Source organism: Lepisosteus oculatus, chromosome 1 (genome assembly GCF_040954835.1).
Source record: "Lepisosteus oculatus isolate fLepOcu1 chromosome 1, fLepOcu1.hap2, whole genome shotgun sequence".
In the NCBI taxonomy this organism is placed as follows: Eukaryota; Metazoa; Chordata; class Actinopteri; order Semionotiformes; family Lepisosteidae; genus Lepisosteus; species Lepisosteus oculatus.
The window spans coordinates 73,476,660-73,502,791 of record NC_090696.1 but is presented as its reverse complement, the minus strand read 5'-3'; the positions used below and the strand labels follow the sequence as shown (position 1 = coordinate 73,502,791).

Sequence of the window (26,132 nt, the reverse complement as noted above, 5' to 3'; positions counted from 1 at the left end):
GGAAACGATCCAGGGTGTCTCCCGTGTAATCCATGTGGACATGTACTGAAGAGTATGTATGCATTGAGTTAAATAATAACTTACTACTGTAGTTATGCTAAAGTAAAAGCAATTTTACTTTAGCAATTACTTTAGCAATTTCAGTTCTGGATATAATACAGTATATTCCTTTTTATTTGGTACTATTTGTATGGTCATATTATCTCATAATTTTGAAGATACCCAATAAAAATACCCAATGCTTACCCCTTTGTGTTGCCTCTAAAACTCTTAGTACCTTTGTCTAAAACTTTAATTCGATTTCAGAAATGAAAACATCTCCACTCTTTTTTTTCCCCTCCCACAACAGTGCTGGCATAACATGTCGTTGCAAAACCTATTAGGTGCTTCCACAGGGAATGTCTAGCATGTACATGCCAGAGTCAGTCCATGTCACTATGTGTCAGGTCTCAAAAGGCACGCCTAAAGGTTACGATGAAGCTTATGATTATGATGGTTATTGGCATTTTGACTTTAGTTATTATACAATGAAGTATTACACTATAAAAAGCATGTAGTATCATCCGCTTAATCAAGATAAGATGTCACTAGGTGGCTACGGTACTCAGTGTACAGCAGTGCAATGCAGATTATACTTCACAAATGCAGTTACTGTATAATAACACAGTGCTAAAATATTGCTGGGCATCAGAGGATATTTATATATCCTCTGATATCTATTTATTTTTATAGTGGGAGGCACGGTGGCTCAATAGTTCAGTTGTGGAGGTGCTTTTTGCAGGACGTTTTATGTTCTCCGTGTGTTCTTGTGGGTTTCCGGAAGAATTTGCCCTGATGTGAGTGTGTGGCTGAAATCTCATCCAGGGTGCACCCTGCCTTGTGCCTGTTGATTGCTCTGGCTCTGGCTCCCCCACAACCCTGAACTGGAGGAAGTGGTTGGAAATGGACTCATGGATACTTGTGTTTTTGTGTATTGAATAGCTGATACTTCACAGTTTAGCACCATTGAGACTGTGCATATATACAGTACATGTATATGTGTACAGTGATTTTTACAAATAGTGTATATGAGTACTGTATGGAGATGATTATATTTGTAATGTGCTATGGTTACACAGTTCTCTCTGTGAGCTGTTTGAGTAAAACAGTTGCTTAATTATGATATTTTGATTTTTCAATTTTCTTTGGAATAGCCCCACACCTCACCCAGTGTTGTTTTCTTTCTCTATGCTCCATGTGTTGGAATGGGATCTAGAGCTCATACTGTATGGTAGGTCTCATTCCCTTTTTTACATCTCATTTCATTCATTGAAAAATAGGCTTGGTCTTTCAAACGAAAATTTGATTATAAATAGTAATAAGGTATGAATATGTATGCAAGAGCTTGGCAGCCTGGGTCTACATGGGTATACTACACAGCACTAAGTAGCCAGTGCTGTAAAAGTACTATTTTTGTTTTTCAACCAATGGTCCCTAAGAAGACAGTATTTTAGCCAAGACTGCTCTGTAAACAGCTGGGTGTTTCTGGACATAGAAACAGACAAATCCACCTTCTAACTGAGTCGGACAGTAAGGCATATGAAGCTCCATGTGAAGGCCATTTTCACAATTTCCATCCAGTAAAAAAAAAGACATACTACAGTAAAGAAAAATCAGATTATTGTTCTTAAGACCACATTTTTAAGACTTACCAGTCCTGCTGGGAAGTAGGGAATTGAGGCAAAGACCTTAAGCCTGATGGAAATCTGTCACTTGTCTCAACCAATACAGAAAGCTACAGCAAGGCTCTTGTAATAAGCTGTGGATTATTCAGACTTGCTTAAAAAACAGGCAAAATGTTGAGAAACTATAAATTCTGCCATGAGATTGCTGACAAACTTTTATTCTTTGATTACCTATGTCACTCTAACCGAGGATAAAAAGTTTAACTCCATTGCAAATGCAATTTTCATGCCAGTTCTGATTATGGATGCCAAAGCAGAAAAAAAACTAATTATTTGAGTATCTCACCAACCCAACAGGCTGATCTTCTGCTGTTCATAAGCTTGAGCCAACATGCAGAGGACTTGTCTTCAGTCTATGGGACCTAATTAATATCAGGTGTCTTGCTGAAAGGCCTCACAAAAAATTTCAATACTTACTGTATTGAGAACAATATAATTCTTATTCAATAATATCATTTGTACAAAACAAAGGAGGTACAAATGCACTTCACAAAAGTATACAGTTACTGTATACTGTATATATAATATAAAGGTACAAATCAATAAATAACATTCCTTGCATCCTATATTGTATTATGAAAGGCATACAGTGTACATTGTGAGAGGGTGATGACTCATTCATCACACGTTCCAGGATTATTTTCCTTAAATGATGAAAGGCGAAGATAAGTATCTAACATACATTCTGTTCATAAAAGACCCATCCTTTAGCATAAGCTTGACATTGAGTTTCAGCAAAATCAACTTTGCAGTGCAGCACCTGTGCTGTTTTCTTTTAAATGTAATAAGACACTATGGGAACCAATGGGTAGAAAAAATCAGACTTCTAAGAAAACCAAGGCCAAGGCATAATATAAAGGTACAGGAGGGTAAAGGGAAAAAAAGGAAAAAAGAAAAAATAATCAGTACTAAATGCACCCATAGCTGGAAACATGCTGTATGCTGGATGTGAAGCCCATAAAAGACCTTTAAATATTACTGATATCTTATAAGAAAAGTAAAATTCAGGTGAAAATGTAATATTATTTTTACTAAGCTTATACACACGATGCTATTACACATTTTTCTCTTAAAGAGCTTTTGTAGAAAAGAAAAGACATGGAAGTTGTATGTTTAGAAGATATACAGTACTTTCTTTCTGATTTTTGATTACACTGTACTACAGCTTTCAGTATATGAGTAACTAGTAGTTTTAATGTAAAAAGTAGCTTTTCCTTGAAATATTATTCTAGTGAAGGGTAAGATAGACACTTAAGTTCAATTCTAAATTCATTCTGTATATGGAATAGATATTAAGATACCACCACAGGAGAGTACTTTAAAATGACCATTAATAATAATTATTTGGAGGAGGTGATAAATGTAAAGTATAATGTACTTATGTACATGTATTGTAAATGAGTAATGAAGTATCCATTTCTTAAATGACAAGTTATTGCACTTTAAAAGGTCTAAGTTCAGCATTATTTCCTTCAAGCACACCCATATTTGAAATCCCAGGAAAAGGAAGATATATTTGATTCCTACAGTATTCATTATCACCATCAGAAACCTAAGCTGTTAATCTGCAAGATTTACTGATATCACTGAGCCACAATGAGGTGAAGGCTGCTCACAGCTTAGCTGGCATTGATAAAGATTAGTTTCATGTTGGTGATCAAAAGGTTGGCTTAGCTGAAGGCATCTGAGCCAAAGCATTTCTTTTTTGGAAAGAAATCGATAATTTCACTTGGGTCTTAGAGAGTGTGTACTTGTACAAAAAATATTTACACATTGATCCTGTGCTAAATCCGTTAAAGCAATATGTTAAACGTAGCTTGCTGTCCTTGAATATCCTGGTTTCCTGTTTGTATTTTTATGATGTAGTTTTTTTTTATTTTCTTCTAAAATCCTGGACTTGTTTCTGCAATATTTATAAATTAGTGGCATATGCATTGTAAAATGCAGTCACAGTCACTCATAAAATACGCACGTAAACACGTGTGTGTAAAGAGACAGACCATTAAAATTCACAGGGTCATTACAAAGACTTGCAGTAACCTCTGAACAAATGGAGCTATGCAAGTACTGTAGCTGTAGCTGTGTCCAATTTACATACAGTATATGAATTCAAGTACTGGACTTGTGAATGGCAATGTAAAAAAAGATTCATCACCAATAATATACCTGTTTAAAATGACCACCTTCCTGATTAAGAAATTATTTACTACAGTATGTGCATTACATATATGTCTGATAGAAGCGTGTTTCTGAGAATTAAAGCTATACAACATCAAACATCTGTCTATTTACTGTACTTGTTCTCACAACTTCAGGGGTTTTCAGTGGTCAGAGTAGCTGTCATGTGGGTTGGTTCACCTTCCTATAAAGCTGTGACCTCATCAAGATGATCATGTCACATCTGCAAACGAAATGGGCTGGGTTCTCAAAGAAGCTTGATCCATCCAGGGAAGATGCTGCGAAACATTATCCTGATGAAACCCTGTAACTTGTAGTTTTTGTTCCACCCCTAACTCTTAGTTTGTTAAAATGTCGTCATTCAATGCCAGGCTAGCATAGTATAGGTGTTGTTTAGAGGCACAGCACAGGTGTATCTTGAACAAGTTTGCACTGCATATGTGAAAACAGAAAAACTGGGAATGGGAATATTTCAGTAAACTGCTGAGAAAGTCACGGTGACAGTTTAAAACCCACTGCTACTAGGAGGAGTTAATGTCTGCCTAGGGCACCATTATAGATAGCTGCAGTCCTAGGGCAAGGGGTAGGCTGTCAAGACCTGCTAGTCTTATGTTAGGAACAGTTCTGCAGCCAAGGACTTGAGTTTGTATCAGTTTTTTTTATTATTTTAATTAGGTGAATTACTTCTGTGAATAAAGATAATAGCTTGGATTTCTCCTCTTTTACTTTTGTATTTCATGTTTCTGTCTGCATGCCATGTACAGTATATGAAGGAACAAGTAATAGGTTTATTCCATGCTGAAAAAAAAGAAGAAAGAGAACACAACACAACGTTTCGGCCGTGGAGCCTTCTTCAGCCTTCAACATGTACAGTATATGTTGACTTACATTTTTCAGATCAAAGTCCATGACTGTGCCCACCAGTCTGTGTAGCAGGTTACTGTACATCCCTCTAGTTCTTGTTTAGGTGAATCTGTCCTCACTGATCTGACAACGTAAATAAGTGACCAAAGGATGCTAGTGGTTTCTTTACTAATAAAACCCTCTGTGTGAATACACTTCCCCATATGCCAGGCTTTTCAAATACATAATCATGCCATGTGTACTGTGTGTATGCCATGTGTATTTTTCTCTAGTGAGGTCAGAGTGGAACAATCACTTTCATAATTTCAAACTATATGGAAAAATTCTAAGTTACAGAGAAAAATTATCCAGAATCAGGTGTGATCTAATTGTGAGATTTTAACCAGTCAATAATTGTCTCTTTATGAAGACTTTATGAAATATGAAGTTGAAAATAAGAGCTCAACATGCTCTCGCTACAATCAATTTAACTAAACTAAAACACATACTGTATAGCTCAAAGGGGCCATCCTTTCAGTCATTTGAAGCTTTTCCCTGGAATTATCTTAACCTATGAATTTGGAGTTTTCATGATTTGACATTAAAGAAGAATAAATGTGGTGTTAGATAAAAAAAATGTTTTAGCAATAAGTAAAAAATATTGCCCCTCATAGAGTAGCTTTGCTGCATATAAACAAATGGCTGTAATTCATGCATTTATTTAGTAAGATGTTTTATTAAAGCTGCTGAGGGGTAGTTTAACGATGAAGGTTTCTGGTTGGGGATTCTGGAACGTCACACTCTATAAGACCTCATCCGCCAGTTCCCGCTTGGTTGTGCACCGTTGCCTTGCATTAATCTCACTACGCTGTCCATGTGGAGAGTATTCTGTAAACGCTTCGACAGCTCTGGCTCACATCGCGCCACAGTATCCATTCTGTCATTCTCGGCTACACCCTGCAGACTTCATGCCCTTTTGCTAATAATGCATGTGGCATGCTTTTTGTTAAAGAACCTTTTTTATACCCCTTTCAAATTATTAAAGAACCAGCCTCAATCTTAAAATGCTAAATACAGCAGCTGAACAGATGCGGCACGCAGAGGACATACTCAAGTGTCAACAATGTTTACAGTATGTAGCAAGCAAGAAAAGAGATCTTGTTGTATATTAGTACATATAATCTTTATTTTGTAAAGCACCTCTTGATGTTTGGATCCATATGCTACTGTATACCAGTGAGTTAAGCATATGTAAGACTGAGCAAGAGTGAATCCGTTAAAGCAAACACAATGATGCACAAATTGTAAAACGATAAATTAAACAGAAATTAAACACAGCATGGACAGCATGGTTAGGTTGTGGTTAGGAGGCTTCTGCCTCACAACTCCTGAGTCCTTAGTTTGATCATGGCCTTGTTTGTTCAACAATATAATATGTACATATACAGTATGTACAGTATACAGTACATGCAGCCTCCTACATCACTCCTACATCACTCAGATAAAACCTGTGATAAATGTCCATGAAACAATCCAGTAACTGCCTTAAAGTGTGCTGGAAGTCTCCCTGTGGTTGCTATGGGAACACAAATTGTTGCTTATATTGTAGCTCATCAACCTTCAACAAGCTGCTGTTCAATCATCATCTCTCAAGCTGTCTCCTTAACAGTGATGAATTCCACTACACCAAAAACCAGCCATCTGCCATAAGAAAACTCAATGTTGTCGGGAATCTTACGGATTTGCATCAGTGTAACAGTCTCATATTACTAAGAAAGTGGTTGCAATGTTGTACAGAGCCTCCATTGAAAAGGCAAATTCCAAAGCTAGCTTCTTTTACTTTGTGGCATGGTAGCACATTAATACACCACATTATTTTATATACATTACAGTATATATTATTTTTGCTGTTTATGTGAATGGGACTTTGAATGTATTATGAACATATGATGTTACCTTTGTTGCTCTTGACTAAATATTTCAATTGAAAAATTAGATTCATAAAACAAAGAAGCTCAGTATTCGAAACAATTGTTGAAACATTTTCAACATCCATTACATAGAAAATAATTGTTACATGGCTGCCCTGTCTGAGTATGTTGCCTGATCATGAAACTAAATGAAGAATTTCACTCAGGTATTCACTAAGAGAGAAGTCAACATGCCCCAGGGAGGAGAAAGTTCTGTGTTGGATAATATCAGCATAGAAGTAGGGAAAAATGCTTCAGGTACTTGAAGCACTCAAGATTTATTAGTCCCCATGGCCCAGTGGTATCTTACCATTTGCACTCAAGAAATGAGAGATGTTACTCAGAAGCTATTGACTCAACTCTTTCAGTCACTTAAGATAGAGGTCTTAATTCCTAGGGACTAGAGAATTGCTAATGTAGTACCCATACTTAAAAAGGATGAGAAATTAAAACCAAGTACTTTTGGCTACAGTGACATGTAAGGTAATGGAAATTAATACAAGAGCCAAACTAGGGGATGCCTGTATGGAAATAATATCATTTCAAATAGTGGACTATTTGGACTATGACTTAGAAAAGGGTGGTCTTACCTAACTAGCTTGATAGAGTTCACTGAACATAGTGCATTATGATTTGGAACAAGTAATAGGTTTATTCCATGCTGAAAAGATAAAAGAGAAGGTAGTGTTTGATTGAGAACTGGTTATTAAATAGAAAACAGGTATAGGTAAGGGGCGAATAAGCAAATTGTGGTGATGAAAGTAGTAGAGCACCACAAGGATCTGTACAAGGACCACTGTTCTTGTTTAAATTCTATCAATTATCAAGATCCCAGAATAGTTAGTAAACTAGTCAAGTTTGCAGATGATAACGCATTAGGAGAATTAGCAAACAGTGTAGAAGCAGAAAATGAAGTGCAAAAGCAGTAAAAAGTAAGATGGGGGACACTAAACTAAAAGAGGCTGCTTACGAAAAAGACTGTGGTGTTTATGTTGATACTGTACTGTACATCATTTGTATCTTCTATGTAGAAAATAATTAAAACATTATTTAGTTAAAAGGGTAGATTTATGCCAAATAACAGGAATAATGTGCCAACAGCACCCTATAAACAAAGTGCAAATAGGAAAATAGGTAAATATACCTCACATTATAGTATAGTAAAAGTGTTACATTATAGCATCCACATGGGACCAAGCTCCATGAATCTCCATGAAGAAAATCCAAGAGGATAACTAAGAAAGCTTTCACTCACAAATGTTGTCCCAGTAAAACTCCTCATCTGTAATACTCAGATCCCCATTTCAAAAAGTGACAGCTGTCAGTTTAGGTATCAATAAAGCTTCCATCTGAGGAAACGAAGCAACCATTCTCACCATTCTGCCACAGAAATTCAACAGATCACACACTGGGTGTGTAGAAACCTTCATGCTTAGGGACTGCCACAGGTGCTGGAGAAAGGAGACACTGGCAAAAAAAAAAGAAAGAAGAACCAGGAAACCAGTAACCTAGACTACAATCCTGGAATAAGCAAATACCACCGCTAGCAAAAAACATCCACGAGATTAGGATGAAAATACGAATGGTCATTGCATGTCCTCTGGGACCTTTCTTTTTTTTTTTGCTGCTGGGCTATGTTCCTCTGCAAAAGATCTGACTCAATATTTTACTACGGCAATACTGTAATTTCCTTTTAGAAACAGTTGCTCAAAACACACTGACACTGGATTGAAGAGAATGCACCGTAAACTGATTTCCTAATATAGCTCTCCCAGACATTTGGTGTACTGTATTTAATGATCGTAAAAGAGAAACAGTTGTTACGGTCTTTGCCTTCATACTTTGGCCAATCCAGAAGCTTCACCTATTGGTATTATTCCCATGGTCCACCATAATAGCTCACATTAAAAACAGAAGGTTTAATTAAACAATATACTGTTATTTCATTACAGAGGTTCATGTCATAAAGCAGTACTCTGTGTTTCTATTTAAACATAAAGTATGAGAGTACTCAATTTAAATTACTATCTTGTAAAATGGATTTCATACAGTATGTATTGAGAGTTTAAGTGTGGTTCCTGCTTAAACATTCTAGTGAAATGCTTAAATGCTCGTACAGTATGTGTGCATTTATTTCTACCCAGCTGTGACATATTCACATTATGCCACCAATGGTCTTGAAAGAGACAGGTCACATTTTTCCGCTGCAGTAGCCATAATTACATACAGTGAGTCACAAAGAGCCAGTGGGCAATTTTATCCGTAGTAATATTTTATCCAGAACTACCCAGACTAATGATCTTAAACTATCCTAGGGGACAAATTCTTATTTTTTTAAATGTATTTGAACTTTTAAAAGAAATGTGCTTACCTTTTCTTGGGGTGTCTGGATTGAGTGCCGCAGGCAAGAATTACAATGATTCAGTTATGAATGATTTCTTTAATGTATATTGTAATTTGCATTTTGTGGTTTATCCAATAACTGAAAAAAGACTGAATTAAGGAAATTTGGAAAAAAAAACTTTTTAATTCTATGCCCATAACAGTTTAAAATGATGAAGATCTCCTGTGTAATGAGCTGCTGGCACAGAACAAGATGCTTTATATAAACAAAGCATGTAATTCTCTCCCACATTTTTTCTAATTTCTGTTACTGAGTTCACGGATAGTAGGTAGTGTAGGGTCAAGTTTTTAAATGTAATTATATCAATATGACTTGAATCACAATGTATTTCACAGTCACAGCAAAGCCCCTGACTGATATACTGTAACTTTTAATCACGAAATGATGAATGATCCAGGGTTTGTTTGTTTGTTTGTTTGTTTGTTTGTTTGTTTGTTTGTTTGTTTGTTTAAGATTAACAATAAACTGGCTGAAAATATTTTTTAAAATCATTGGTTAAAATCATCTATAGTATGTAATGTTTAGATAATTACAATGTAATGTACATATCTTCAAAGCAATTTCCCCCACATGCTTATTAGTTAAATATAATCCAGTATGCTGGCAACTTGCAAGTGGATTACATTTTCAAAATACTTTTTCATATCACTGGTTAGGAATTTAAAAAAGACCTACAGATTTAAATATCAACTGCATTCAGTTTTGAAGGTTTCCAAACAAGCTACAGTGTCATAAAATATTAAAAGCCATGTGGCAGTAACATATTTTAACAGTAATAGTTTACAGTTACAGTCCAGTACAGACCATGCATTGACAAGAGAAGAAAAGGACAGTAGTGTTATCGTGATTGTGTTGTTATAAGAATGGTACATTATAGGTCTGTACAGCAGGGTACCATAAGACAGACTACAATAGATCCCCACCATTGTCAGTGATCTCCTCCCTCCTGAAAAGATTTGTGTTCAAGGGACTGCAATCCACGTAAAAGGCAATGCAGGTCCAACCACAGAGAAAACAGCTTTCTTTCAAAGGGACCTGCCTATAGTATCTGTGTGCTGGGGAAGCTTTGAAATAAACACGATGAACTTGTCACAGCCTCCAGAAGAGTGTTGTCCATTTATTTTGTGTCCATATAACAATTAAGTCTCATTGGATCAGATTAGGAAACCACTTATAGATCACTTTGTTCAGGAAGCTAAACAGATAATCACTTTCAGGTCTCTGTGGTAATTCCACAATACCTATTGTTTTGTCCTAAATAATCTTCCAATGTGTTATCTTCTGTTCTACCTTTCTTGCATGTTTAAACAGTATTTGTTTTATACCCATCACTCAAAAACCAGTTTAATGACCAACTATTCACACATGTTAAATAGTTGTCACCAAAATAATTATGTTCCCTGACCATACAGCAATCCAGAATATTAGCACAGCCATTTCAGATTTTGCCAGCTGTGTTTGTTGATCCACTGACTGCTGTAGCAGAGCCACCATCATAATCAGTCTAGGAGAAACTCATTCATTCAATTTCTTGTATGCTATAAAAGAAATGAGAGAATGGTCCAATGTTTTTTTTTTATTTCCCTCCCATCTCAGGTAGTTCAGAGATGAAACAATAAAATCAACTGTGGAAGATAACAAAAAAGGTTACAATTTGGTGGGTTGCTGAGAGGAATCATGGTTCTACAGTCTGGTCCTCTAGGATTGGCACAGAATGTTACAAAACGTTAATACTGGAAATAATTAGAACTTTTTCATAACTGGAAATATTCCACTAACATTATTTAATTCTAATGCTTAAGTGTATTGTGATTATTTGCCGCAAGACATATATATTTAATAATAATTTCACAATTAAATCTTATCACTTAAAGAATTAAAAGACAGTGGTCCATGGAAAAATATTTAATGACCACTTGAATAAGGTATATCACGCTTGTCCATAGTACTAACTCCTAAATAATGCCTTACACAGATCACTTTAATAGTGTTACAAATAGGCGTTCCAAAAAAAGATAAATACCAGAAAATGACTGAGCAGGTAAATCAATAATTAAAATCATAACCCTCAACGTAGATTTTGCCAAGAATATATCCAAGTGGTTGATATAATAAAGCATCTGAGTTCTTTGTTCTCTGACACATAGAACTCTGGTGAAAATAATAATGTCAGGCACACTGGGATAAACAATTATTTATAAATAATGACAACACACACTAAGAAATCCACAATATAAACAAAAAACATACAAGTTACACTTTTTAAACACTTACAAACAAGACATTCCAGAGGCCTACATCCTGACCAACCATGATATCCCAGGCTGGTACCAAGTATTCAAATCCTCTGTAACACCTACATTACATGCAGTAGGCCAATAAGAGAGATAAATCTCCCTTCCAAACCAATAGAATATGACCTACAGTACAGTTTAATCATCTATAAATCTGGGTGCTACACAGTAAATTCTTAAACCTGTCTAACTATTCTTAAGATATTTAGTCTGAAACTAGTTTTACATATCATTATAAATGGTTGTGAAAGATTAATCAACAGCATGTGTTGTACAATAGATGGTTTCTCAGAAAGTTGTTTGCTTTCAGCTTGGTGGCCTCAAAGGAACCTGATAGTGCCCGAAGCAGAGCAATGCCAATGTCACCTTCAGACTTTCTGGACAAACTTATGGGAAGGACTTCAGGATACGATGCCAGAATCAGACCAAACTTTAAAGGTAATTTAATTTAAAAATGAGGAGAATAACTAAAAATTAAATCCATCCCTGTATTGGATGTACTGTATTTCTCTCCAGTATTTATGTGGTTTTGTTTGGTTTCTACTCTACAGAATCGACAGGAACTGCAATGTTCTCTATCATAAATTGAGGATAATGATGCCCCTATTATCCTCAGTTTATGATTATCCTTGACTGATCAGCAGCTTATAATAGTTGTTTCTGCATTCATTGCATCCTTATAGTGACAATATGCTGGTCTTTGTTCCAAACTCTATTTCTCTCAAGACTTTCTAACTGTAGATCTCTCTTGCCAATCTTCCTACATCAGCCGCCCATCCTCCCCAAGTCCTCCAAATTGCTTTAGCTCAATAACATTTTTCTGCTTCACTTCTCCCATGAAGCCTACCCTCTTCATGGGCTGTCTTTCCCTGCTCATATTCAATTGTCAACCCTGCCGCTCTCTTCATCATCTGCCCCCTCCTGTCTATAATTCATTGCTTGTATCCCATCTCATCATCACTACTGATCTGTTGACTGCTCTGCTGATTTTTCTCTTCAATCAATCTACTGTAATGCCTTCTTATTCTCCCCTTTTGCATCTCTGTGGTGGCACAGAAATCCTGGGCATATCAGGACTGGATCCTTTCATGCCAATCCTTTGCCTAAGTCTGCCTTTGTTTGCTGTAATTGCTGAGCTTTTACATTTGCATAGTGTAAAATTAAATGGAATATGTTGAATTGTAACCTTCTGTAATCTTTCCTTTGTATTCATTTCGTATAGACCGGTAATTGCTTTAGGTCTGAAGACTCATCCACAGTAACTGGGAAGAAGAAAGTTGGAGATGCAGGAAGACGAAAACAACATGCATGAACTGAAATCACAAATGTTGATGTAACCACCAGTTGTTCTTAATAATAGCTATTGCAGTGCACGATTCTCTGTCCATGTCTTTGCATTAGTGAGTACGATCTGGAAAGATCCAGTTTCAGCATGAAACTCAACAAAAGGTTTGTCAATGTATTGAACTTAGGAGGATGGAAACATGACTGGATTGATGTTTGTGCCGATGTATTTATTCGTGATCTATATTTCATTGTTGTGAAAATCAGCTGGATAGGTCACCAGCCAGGATGGGACTCAATGCATATAGCAATCCAATTCATGATGACTTAGACATGTTTATGAAAAAGCTATGTTATGGACTGAGTTTAGTGGGAATTGTTCAGGTTCATTCTAATTTGTGTGGCACTTATAATGCTACATAGTTTGACAGCTTCTGTGCTCTACAATTGCTTCACTGTCGCAGATCTTTACAATACATTGACTTACGGAAAAGAAAGTGGAGACAGGCTGTCAGAAAGTACAAAGCATTGTTGTGCAAGCACTCAACAACATTTGAAACACAATGGCAATTGTTTTTAATGTTATGTATTGCTGACAATTTGATTTATGTTGTTTTGTTTTCAGGACCTCCTGTGAATGTAACGTGCAACATATTTATTAACAGCTTTGGTTCAATTGCTGAAACAACAATGGTATGTAATATTAAATTTGATCAATTTATAATTATTCCTATAAATATATTTTCATTTTGGGGCAAACCTAACTTTTTAATTGCTGAAACAATTACGATATATTTTTATTATTTGTTCACTTATACAGTATTTGTCCAATCAAAGTATTACTGTTAACTATAGTATCTTTTTTCCTCTTAAACACCTGCACCACCATTTATGAATAATTCTGTGATTGAACATCACTGCTCAAAATAAGTCAACCTTATGCTGAGACTGAGAGGAACCATTCTGTTAAAAATAACGTTTGTTGGCTGTTACGACAAGTCTCAGTGCAATTCTCTCTGAAGTCATATATTCAAGACAATTCTTAACATTTAATACTGAATTTATATATCCAATGGATCTTTGGTATTGAAGTAGTGATTATAATAAACATTTGTTGCTATGTATCTAAGGTTGCCACAGTAATGTAGTGGTTAGTGCCACTGGCTCCCTGCTCCAGGGTCCTAGGTCAATCACTGAGTTGATGTCCTGTTCTGTATGGAGTTTGCATGTCCACATAGTGTTTTGTGCAGGTTTTTTCCAGGTACCCTAGTTTTCTTTCTCACCGCTGAAGGCAAACAGGTTGGTTAATTATGTGCAATAATTAAGCTTCCATGGGGATGGTAACAGGGCACCTCTGCTAATTAATCTGCTCTATCAGGAGAAACAGCCCTAGTGTATCTCTGCCCTGTGCTTGGATTCAGGAGTCGTTTTCAACAGGGGGAACTAGAAAAAGAAAAATTTCACCTATGTCCCTAGGCGTTGAAATCATGCCCAGTGATTTTGCTTTAAATCTTAATTAGCAGAGGCTACCATTTTAGCACAGATGTACTGCATTCTTCTCTTTACAACAGATGTGTGCAGATGCACCCAGCTCTGTCTGAATTTACAGTGTTCCTTGCCTGCTGTTACACTCCACAGCTTAATGGGAAACAAACACCACCCCAGCTTAATAAAAAACACAAATCTTTTAAAATATCTAAATTTATGAAGTTCTTTCTTCTATCTGGTATTGTATATGTAGAGAAAGGCTTCTGTTGGACAACTGGCAGATTACATACTGTAGTACAAGGGACATACACAAGGGTGAAAGCTTGTATTGTTTACACTCCTCTGTGGTTCAATGCCCCAGCTGTGTTTACTCCCTGAGTGTGCCTGAATGTTCGTATTGTGCAATGTGTAAAATTATCCGATATACAAAACACATTTGAAGAACCAGTAAGTCTGGTGAATGGATGTATTGTAAACTGAGTGAGCTTTCAGCAATAATTTGGATGTGCAATCACAGAAAACATGCACCGTTTTTCTTTTTTAAAGGACATCACTGTTCTTTCTTGCTGTGGAATTCTATTGTGGCAATACGATAGTGCTCTCTCTTGAAGTATGAAGTTTTGTCTTTGCCAGATGGTAAAAAATCCTGTGGGTCTGGGGATTAATTCACAGTTCAGTTTTTCTATTACCAATGTGCCTGTTAGAACTCTGTATAAGATATGCAGTTGATAAACATATGTGTGTCAGTATCTGCCTGTCCATCCATGCAGATACGGTATACATTAAAAACAGGAAATTGCTATTATGAAATAATTCAATTTATATAATAAAATGTATTACTGTATATGAAATAGTTTCATATAATAAAATTATAATAATATAATGAAACTGATATTGTTCCAATATATGTATATATTATCCCTATATAAAATATGTATCCAATACACTCCCATCCTATACTGTATTTATCCAATACATTTGTTGTGTTTTAATGCCTCTCAGTGCATTTTAAAGTCAGACACAATTTTGTGATCACTTTTGACTGTCACTTTTTTTGCATTATTTTCTGCGTATATGTTTTCAAAAACTATTTAAAGGCTGAACCATAAATATTATTTATTTAGCAGTCAATCTTATGCACAGCAACCTACAAGCTTAAAAGTGTACATTTTCTGCAAGTGCAAGGAACATTGATGTTATCCTATTAAGAGATTCTAAATCCAGTTTGTCTTTTCAAGAGGAAAAAAACAACAAAAGAATATTAAGCTGTTATCGACTATTAAATATTACACAGAATTTGACATTGACAGAAGCAATACACTGTAAGGGGGATGATGAATTAAGGCACCCGCAGAGGGTTTCTCCACTTAACGTACCGTTCCATGTGGAAAAAAGACTTACTGTAGCACTTGTTAGTTCCACTGACTCCCAGCTCTAGGGTCCCGGTTCATCTCTGGGTCGAAGCACTTTTCTCATCAACGGGTGACCATGTATATGTACCAAATTATCTCTAGCTAGGATAGCTGGGACAGCTGCTTCTTGCTATCTATAACCTTGCTTTTGATGGTGAAACGGGAGCCGGTCCAGGCTCCCGCGAAGCGTAGTTCAGGACCCTATGCAGACGGTATAATCCGGAAGTAAGTGGAGAAGGACATCAGGGGAGGAGACAAAGAGGATCAGGATGGATTGACAGACAGGGGTGTGTGGCAATGGTGATCCGGTGCTCGGGGGGCGTGGCGATGGCAAGACAATCCAAAAGGAGGAATCCGGGGTGCCGTCCAAAGTCCAAAACCAGGAAATCCATCCAAGGAAAGACAAATAAAAAAACAGGGACATGGAATAAGGAGATTAAAAATGGAGTGACGAGGCCAGCTCGGTCAGGCGCCGTTAGGAGGCCTGTGCCCTCAAGCTGCGGATGTAGGGCGACTTGCAGCAAGGCAGGCCTCCGGGTGTCCGTCTTCCAATGCAGAGCCAGGAGCAGCGAGAGTGCCAGGCTTAAATAAGGAGGGACAAACAGAGAACAGGTGCACATAATCAAATAAAATACGAAAGGGGCGATGCGCCCTTAACAGGATGGATTCCGATCATGACAGGTGGACATAATGGAGACTAATTCAAAAAACATAACTCTCCAAATCAAGTCTTTTAGATTGGGGAAATCTACTGTATATATTCAGACATCCTGCTGAACCTTTAAGCATGCAGAAAAAGACAGCTCTTTAATTTCAAAATAAGCACCACAAACATCTGTGGAATAGTACATTTGCCCTTACCTGTTCTCATGAGTATTATACCAAATATCAAGCTTCTGTTTGAGCACGTACTCATTCAGTTAAGTCAAAAAGCCAAGCTACCAGGTATTATGATGTTTGTGTCTGCTGTGTTTTGGGTTCTGTAACATTATCTCTATGACAAGGCTCATAAACAGCCTGCATACTCACTGTGGCATGGCCTCACTACATTTCTATAGTAATACAGATGTGTTTATGGATCCTGTAATAAACAATATCATTAATGAAATAAGGCTAAGTCTATACAGCAAATGCTGCACAGTATATAGACTGTTGGAGTCATAACCCATTAGAGATCACTTCACTGTCTCACAGGACGTGACTGAGTACTGTGCATCAAGATAACACTTACAGTCACTTACTGTTATATTTCACACTTCTGTAAGTTATAAATGGTACTGTATTTTTCTTTCCTCTGTTCTAAACAATATTTCACATTAAAAAATGTGCGCTGGACAGTTTGTCACAGCTGTATTCTAACACAGCGTACACTTTCAGGAAGGTACTTTAGAACACACTTAAAAACAAAGAAACAGTGACATTTCTGGGACAGAGAGACAAAGGCATGTTTATAGCTCTTCAGGACTTGAAAGAGCAAACCTCATTTAATTTGATGTATTCGCATATAACTAGCTCATCTATTTGATGAGTACATGACACTGTATTTTTCAAGACTACTGCAAATAATGTGTGGGATTGACAAGTTAAAAAAAGAATCATATTCTTTATCATCGCTAAACATTGTCCACTGAACAACTACATTAGTCACAACCAAGAACTAAAACATCAGCTTAGTAAACAATGTATTTCGTCATGTTCTTTATTTTTTAGTACTGCCTCCAAGCAAAATTACTTTCCTAAAATATTTGACAAGGTACATTTCTCTGGGAGAAATATTCTTTGTCAGGTGCAGAACCCTGTCTTCCTCTCAGGCTGCTGCTTGGCCAATACTTTGATACACAGTATAGGAATTCTTTTGAAATCCAGAGTGCCCCAAATCATCATTTAGCCTAGCTGTAATTTTATTATTGCATGTTATTATGTTCTGTTTGGGTGTTGCAGTTACACATTTGTCTAAACGTGTTACAAATGTGTCTAAATTGCAGAGTTGTACTATATTGTGCTAATGTTGTCAGTTGTCCAGCACACCCAACAGTGTCAATTACAGCAAGTGCTATATAACACTGCACCATGAAGTGGCAGAATTGCGTTTTGTACCCTTTGTAAAAAAGTTTTTGTTCAATATAGAACAAGCTCGGGGGATATGAGAAAAACATTTTTTCACTTAATATTTACATGCAGTCAGGTCTGAACTACATGTCTGAGATGAATCAGTATTTGAAAATCCTGTTCAGAGGCAGAGACTAGCATTATGTAATTGTGGTCTTTATGAACTTTACATCCTTTACGTCTTGGATCAATTCCAAGTAACTGCAAACCTTACCGAGAAAATGCCGCTTTCCGATAACAGATGAATGACTATTTGCATGCCAAGTCATCTTTAAAGATGTGCAAAGAGTGCACACTTGACTTTTGAATTTAATGACAATTTGATATTACTGTATCTCCATTTTGTTTTCCTTGGGAATCCGTATGCTTTCTGTGAACATGAACTCTTGAGAATTAAGAAGATCATTTTTACTAAGAATAGTAAAGCTCATGTTTTGCTGATACAGACCATTAAAGTAATCTGAATCTGGTCTCCATTACTGCAAAGCATGTTTACCAAGGTTCATCAAGAGGTCCGATGTGTACAGTATATGCAGTTTTAACAATAACAGCACTGCTTGTATAAATATAAATAATGCCTTCTTGTTTCTCTCCCAGGATTACAGAGTGAATATATTTCTGCGTCAGCAGTGGAATGACCCAAGGCTGGCTTACAGTGAATACCCAGATGACTCACTGGATTTGGACCCATCTATGTTGGACTCTATTTGGAAACCTGATTTATTTTTTGCAAATGAGAAAGGGGCTCACTTCCATGAAGTTACCACAGACAACAAGCTCCTTAGAATATTTAAAAATGGAAATGTCCTTTACTCAATCAGGTGAGCATACCAAATGTCAATGCCCCACACTTGATTTTATATTGTGTACAATGTAAGACGTTGTACAAGTAAATTAATCTTAAATAAGTTATGAATTAAATTGGTACTCTAAAATACGTCTTGACATTTTTATTGAAGACATTTACTTTTTTCATATATTGACAGTGCAAGTCTAGGAATTATGTTTCATGGAAATAAACAGAAGCAAACTTATTTTGAAAATCATATTGCAGCAAATCAAATAGAAAAAGACTATATTTTCATGGGGAACTAGTGTAAAATCCCAACAAAAGACAATGTCTTTTTAAATTCTAACCTGACTTAGTTAAATGTGTTGTCTTTGACACGGAAATGGAAATTGTCAAAATGTGGTGTTGCAGCTGACAGCACAGGAGACTTGAGATTAACAAGGATCCAGTAAGAACACTTAGCCTCTGGGTAGAATCTCTTCAAAAATGCTTCAATTATAATACTAAATGGACACCTGCAGCTCTCACTTTAAAGTAGGTGCTTGTCTCTTACACTTTCATTCTGAAGTGTCAATACTTTCAAGTGACAGCCCAAAACAGTGACTCTGGTCACTTTGTAAAGAATTTGTATAGTATTCAAACAATCACATGTTCAGTTGCAATCAAGATTCATGTACGGCCTGTCACACTAAGTCAAGCTTCTGATCCCTCTAGCACATCAGAAATAATTGTCCACTCTTTTAGTTATTTTCTCCAGTTATAAGAATTAATGCATACTTTGTGCATAATATACTGTAAATTTGTGAAATAGATTAGTATGGTAGTTTTGTATAGAACATTGTATTATCTGTGGGCACTACAATAAAATAAAGCAAAATCAAGAACATTAGAAACCCATGAATATGCTTTTTAGTACAACAAACTCAACAGAATTAAAACCTGGAGTATTTATAGTTTAAACAGTTAAAACAGCAAGCTCTGTTGTGAGCTGGTAGCCACAGCCTTGGACCAGCAGAACACAAAGCTAAGGTTTAGAGCCTAGCATTGGGAACCAAAAGCAACCAGGTGTCCAAAAAGTACAAATGTCATGTAAATGTATGGAGAGAGAATTCACCAATGTAATCAGGAGCCCACCTGGTCAAGGCTTAAAGGTAGACAGCAGTATTCAAAATTGTTGTAAGTAATCTAAAGGGACCCAATGCAAAGCAGCTAAAATATACAGTGTGTTATTGTTTTCTGTTTGGTCGGTCTTTGGGGGGGAACAGAAACTGTATCAGACAAATGGTACTTTCGAAAAATGCCTGTTTCCAAAATCTTTTTGACTTTGTGGCAATATGTATGGTCCATAATCTGTCTCAGATGAATCTATGGCTCTTGGTTATGTGAGAATGCAATGCAATTGTCAGATTCACATTATTCATTATGTTAATCAGAATTTTATTTCTTGTTTATTGCAGATTGACTTTAACACTTTCTTGCCCTATGGATCTTAAAAACTTTCCAATGGATGTACAAACTTGCATAATGCAATTAGAAAGCTGTAAGTAGTAAATCATTACCATTAATTGCAGTAATTCGTTTTGGATTGATTTCATATTGGTGTAGATTTTTTTTGGCAACACTAAACTATTGCAGTTCTCTGTTCCCTTGCTCTGTTCTGTCTTCTAAAGGCAGAGTTGATTAGATGAGCTGGCACCCAATTTCAGGGTAAAACGTGTCAAAACATTCAGCTGTTTCCACTATGCTGGGGGTTTGTCATCTCATCAGACAACCCCAAACTGCACATCAAAGACAATCCCCTCTGTTTCAATCAATGGGAGTTATACCTATGCCACAACACCACATCCTTTTAATATATGAGAGAATGAACATAACAAGCATACATATCCAAGAAATTTCAGAACACAATTTAGGGCAGCCCAGCATGTAACAATATACAGTATATACAGTCTATATATAAATAAAATATACAAAGCAATTTTTTCATTGACAAAGAAACCGCAGAAATTTTATTTAACATCTTAAAACCCGTCTCAAATCTTTTTAAATATTAAAAATTGCATAGTTCATGGAAATATCAAATTTAAGGGAAGTGTGAAATTATAAACTAGAGCTGTTCTCAGGTTGACTGCGACAACTGGAGACTCATTGACCACATGGAGTCAGTGATGAATTGCTTACACCAGTAGTTTCTGTAAAAACTGGATAAATGTGAGCTGCCATGGGCTCAGATTTCCTGATTCCTAGCATGGCTCAGGTGAGCATTAAGAAGTCTTGGCCAGCCCTGACTTCATTAATTCATGAATGTCAAACATGAGGAACAAGCTAGGGGCAAGCTTACCTTTGTGGTCCATTTATGACACATTTAAACCTTTGGGTGAATCAATTAATTGGCAAGAGAATATATAACAATAAATAATGTAACAAATTAATCAGGACCCAGAAAACTAGTTATATTTGGTAATTTAGCAAAAATCAAGTATTGTGCCGCAAAAAGTGTCTGGAGGATACACTAGATGAAACATTTTAGCTATCAAATGGAGTCAGTTACACAACCAACACATAATGATATAAAAATGGAAAAGACTGTCCCATCCACCACAGCTCATGTCTCAAAAGAAGGAATGGATCAAAACCGCTGAGCTCCCCTTCTGAGCTACTTAACTGAAAAGAATATATACTGTATATGTATATATTATTTTACAATTTACGAGACATTGCATCTCTTGGTAGTTTACATTTCAAATTACTTCCATTGCCTAACATTTAGCAACCCTGACACTGTGAAATGTTAAGCTTCTTTTCTGCATAATTCTTTTACTGCTCCTTTTAAATACTGTACCTGCTCCAACTCCTACAGAGAGAAATCATACCCTGCTGCTAGAAATCTTCTAGAAATGTACTATCATGTTCTTCAGCGCAAATAAAACAATATTGCGTAGACTGAATTATCCTTACGGGAAGGATATCTGAAGTTACCCTTGGGTAGATGCAGATGTGTTGGAACTGAAAAAAGAATAAAAATGAGGGAATGAGTCTAATCTCTGGGGCGAAATCAGGAAATTAGACTATAGCAATGGAATTGAAAAACAAAGAATGGAAACTCATATATTGAATTTTATATGCCTTCTTGGATTAACAAGTCATCTTGTTGCCATTTATTGTCAAAAGGTTTATTAAATTGAATCCCGCTGGGTTTCAAGAATACAGTTCAGTCAGAATTTAAAAATTCGCAGGTTTGGAGAACACTGTATAAAACTGAAACAAAATATCAACCTCCTTTTAAGAACACCCTGCTGTCTTTTAATTATGTTAATATATTTTTTCCATACTTTGTAATCAGTACAAGTGGGGCTACATAATGCTTCTAAATTACTTCAGTCTTCAGTTCTGTTGAATTTCATAATGGTTTGTAAGCTTTCCACTGCAAGATATTGTACAGTAAGTAGCACATTAATTTTGGAGTTTATGAAGGTGTTTATTATTAAGATTGTTTTAAATTATCAGTTTCTACTTTTTTAGAATACAACTTCTTGTTGATATATTACTGACAATTGTGCAATTAAACCTGCAATAAGTGAACAGTATTTTTCTGCATGCACTGGCATTTATCCTTTGCTGGCATGCTGAGGTCATGAGAATACATATTCCAGATGATCATAAAAATATTAACTACTCTTTCGTTACAGCTGTACATTAACATGTTCGGATGCTTACAGTTAACAATTATTGAGTGGAAATGCTGGTATGAGCGGTGATCCAACTCTCCCTCCTTTTAAGATTAAAGCTGAAAAAGATAATATGGACATTGCTCAATTATATAAGGAAATATAAATTCCTTCCAATTACATTTGCTATAATTTATTTAAGTACTTTTCACACACCACCTCCTTTCCAGTACAGTAACTGCCCTGGGGATACTTGCCTTGTAGTGTTTAATGCTTCAGAAGATAATTTGTCTTTGCTTGTAGACTCTTTTATTACTTTATTGTACACGACAATTGGCAATGCCTGTTTGTGTTTCAATCATGAAATGCAGTCCAAATTAAAGCTGGAGATATAAAAGCGTTGTATTCCTGAAGCATAATGTAAGTTTTCATATAATGAAAACCACAAATGGATTGAAATTGAATTCACTGAAGGAAATTTTATTATGATCATTATTTCTTTAAGAAATGAAGGAAAAGCAGCAAAAACCTATTTCAGCTGGATGCTCTTGATGTTCATAATAGACAGTCAAGTTTTTTTCTGACACAGCTGCTCTCCCTGTGATACAGTGAAAAACATGATTCAGAAAAATCTGATTATTGGACTACAGATCACATGTCATGGAATCTAAAACCTGTTAAAAGTTCCAAGGAGTTAGAAACTTTGCAAATTGGATCACAACCTCTTGCACTCTGTTTCTTGTCTCAACTTGGAAGTGGGTTGAATTTTTCATTGATTTTTTCATTTTCCTTTGCAGTGTCACAAAAAAACACAATACTATATGTACAGTATTGCATAATACTGTATGTAAAGCATACACTGAACAATGAGACTAAACAATGTTTGAAAAGGAATAGGAGAATAAGACTAAACCACAGGGTTTTTACAGCAAAGAAGCAGCAGTGCAACAGACTGCATAATGTGACTGGGGTCAGCTTTGAAGCCAGACTTAAAGATTGCTGCACAATTTGTAAAACACCCATTTTCGTGGACAGAATTGTGTCAGGATGTGAATGTACACATGGATTTGTTTCTGTTTGTCAGTGAGTGTTGGAGTGAAAGAGTTAGTTAAGTTACGAAGTTGAGTTTGAGCATATTTAGAAGACCCAAGGGTAAAAGTAGTACAGTAGTAGTGTCGGGTGGAGAGGGCACTGTCTTGACAAGCCTTTTTTTTTTCCTGTAAAATGTATCAAATTTTACAGGATACATTTCCTTTCTTTTGAGAGGGCCATTTCTGTCTGTTACTGTGAAAAACACATCTACCAGCTATCAGCATTTCCAAAGCAAGACATTCTGTAACAACATACAGTATCAAACATGACTGAACATATACTGTATCTTAATTTTTTTTTCTGAGAGAGGAGATTAACGTTACAGTGAAGGTGTTATCTCAGGTCCAGGTGAGCTTATTTAGCAAAAAAAGGATTAACCCTTGCTGAATTTATCATTTGAGAAAAAATTATCCCCAAAATATAGAGAGAATTCTTGTTCCTTCCTTTATCTGTACTTTTCTCGTGTATTTTAGGTAAGTTGTGACTCATACCGAGAGAGCCGAGATTTCTTTCTGACTTGCATTTAATTAAACTTGAATGTTAGACTTACATGAAGCCCCAGAAAGATATAGAAGCACAGTTTCACTGTTAAAAATACACAGCATGTGAAGTCAGCCTTTTATACAGTACAGTGTTTGTAAGCTAATACTATTTTGAGTGTTAAAATAAGAGCCATGCAATATTTAAGAATCATTCAAATCAGAGTTTAACAGTGTACTGTGGTATTTCTAGTAAAAATACCATCATTACATGTGATTTAATGGAAATAATGTTCCTCTAAGCCCATGATTACAACAATTTTGTGCGCACTCCCAACACAATCTAGCAAAAAAGCTGACTGAAATTAAAATATAGTTAAGTTGTTTTACAAAATTTCCAGAGACTGTGAAGTTGTGATCGCCAATTTCAACTAAGGGAGCTTTTGAAATGCAAAAAAATATGATTTGTGTTGCATTTACTTTTGAGGAGATTAATCAATTGTCATGTAAACTAAGATTTTGTTCTGATTCTATTTTATATTTTTGTGAGTGGACACATAGTGAGAATGAAGTGTAGGTGTCATTCATACTCACCAATGTCAGAATCCAGGCGAACCTGTAAAAAGACCATGTACAGTAAGATAGTAGGATATATAATAAAGAGAGAAGACTACTATGTTCTTCTCCCCAAATAGCACAGCATCTGAAATATTGCATTCAGTTTTGGCTTTTATTATATGGGGGTTAAAATAATTAATGTTGATGGATACATGTGAAAGACCTGTAAGGTCTTTTGCGATCATTACTGAGAGTTTCTGTTGATAATGGACTCACTTTAAGATTGTATAGCCATATATGAAATGAGATAAAAAAGTGTATTAAAGTATAAAACACTCATTGACCAACACTTCACAACAAAACTCTTCTTAGCAGCCTGTCTAGAAATCACCCAATTAACATTAATAATTCTGTTGTTTGTTGTTGTCGTTCTGTTTAACATCAGAGTATTCTACTGACTATGGTTTAATCTTTCAATATCATTCTATAGTTGGATACACGATGAATGATCTCATTTTTGAATGGCAAGCTAATGGACCTGTGCAGGTTGCTGAAGGACTAACCCTCCCACAGTTTATTCTGAAGGATGAGTCCGATTTACGATATTGTACTAAACATTACAATACAGGTAAGAAAATGTTTGCTTTTTCAATACACATTCTTGTTTTACTTATTAGTGTGCTTGGTAATATGTATTAAACAAAGTATGAATAGATGCCTGAGGTAGTGTTACTGTGTACAGACTAGGAAACCGGATAGTTTCAGACATATCTTAAAATGAAACCTAGTATAAGTACGATATAGTATATATTCTGGCATATATTCTCCAGAATTAATAAGATTTACTCACTGTGGAACTCTATTTCCTATATTTTCAGTTAAACATACAGTATGTGGACCAGAAATATGGACAAAATAATTAATCAAATTTAACAATGGATCTGGAATTGACCTTTTTACTTAGCTTTTATTTTTTGTGGTTCACTTGATAATTTCATTCATTTTGTGATTTAAGTTCGATCTTTTGTAACCATATTTCACTTAACTACAATTCAAACAAACCTAGTGATTTATCCTTAAATCCTATAGTTACTGTACACATGGTTATTTGAGGAAATGTGGGTCCTGTGATGGACAGGAGGGCTGTGTCTTTTTCTGTTTTAATCATATTCCATGTCTAAAGCCTGGAGAGAAAGAGGAAATGACACGGCATACAGTACAGGGGAAAAAAACAGAAAGGTTAAATAAATAAGCCCATTAAAACAAAAGGGTAACTTAAATCATGACCATGTACAAAGATAGCAAGATCCATAAGTGCCATTTTATGATCGACACAACTGCATAGCATACTGTACATAGATGGTCCCCAGACATTACTAAATGATGTGCAATATGAAAGATTGAATGGAGATGGGATATTCTTTCACCTTTTATTTGCACAAACTGCAGATTGCCGTTTGTGCAGCCCAGTCAAACTCCACTTGTGCCTTTCCCAACCAATCGCAACACGTCCTGGCTTACAGCTAGTGCACAGTTAATCCTGGGTGCTTGAAACATTTTGCAAGCCCTGCTGGGTTTCAGTCAGTTAAACAGACAGGTCTGTTGAAGTTCCAGTATAATGTGAGGAGGGAAGAAACACATGTCAGCTGAAACAAGTGGAAGTTCTTTAAGGAAAAGGGGAAGTTCAGCAAGCTGGTGAACAAGCTGTCCCTGACTGGTGTTCTATCAGTTTCTTTGTCTGTGCCTGAAAGAAATTCAGTCGGATCACTCCGGCCTAAAATCAGTTATCATACTGCACTGTTAATTTTATAGATTTTGATCAAAAGGCTGTGAAGGCCT

The 26,132-nt window shown here is 36.0% G+C and overlaps 1 protein-coding gene across 1 annotated transcript in view; it reads left to right on the top strand.

The window, feature by feature from the left end:
• Positions 1–26,132, top strand: part of glra3 (glycine receptor, alpha 3) — a 53,126-nt gene that overhangs the window by 13,374 nt on the left and 13,620 nt on the right. Inside the window, exons 2-6 of the mRNA XM_015345975.2 lie at positions 11,724–11,851; positions 13,323–13,390; positions 18,304–18,527; positions 19,954–20,036; positions 24,784–24,921. Of these exons, the coding sequence (XP_015201461.1) occupies positions 11,724–11,851; positions 13,323–13,390; positions 18,304–18,527; positions 19,954–20,036; positions 24,784–24,921 (641 nt within the window). The remainder of the gene's footprint in view (positions 1–11,723; positions 11,852–13,322; positions 13,391–18,303; positions 18,528–19,953; positions 20,037–24,783; positions 24,922–26,132) is intronic.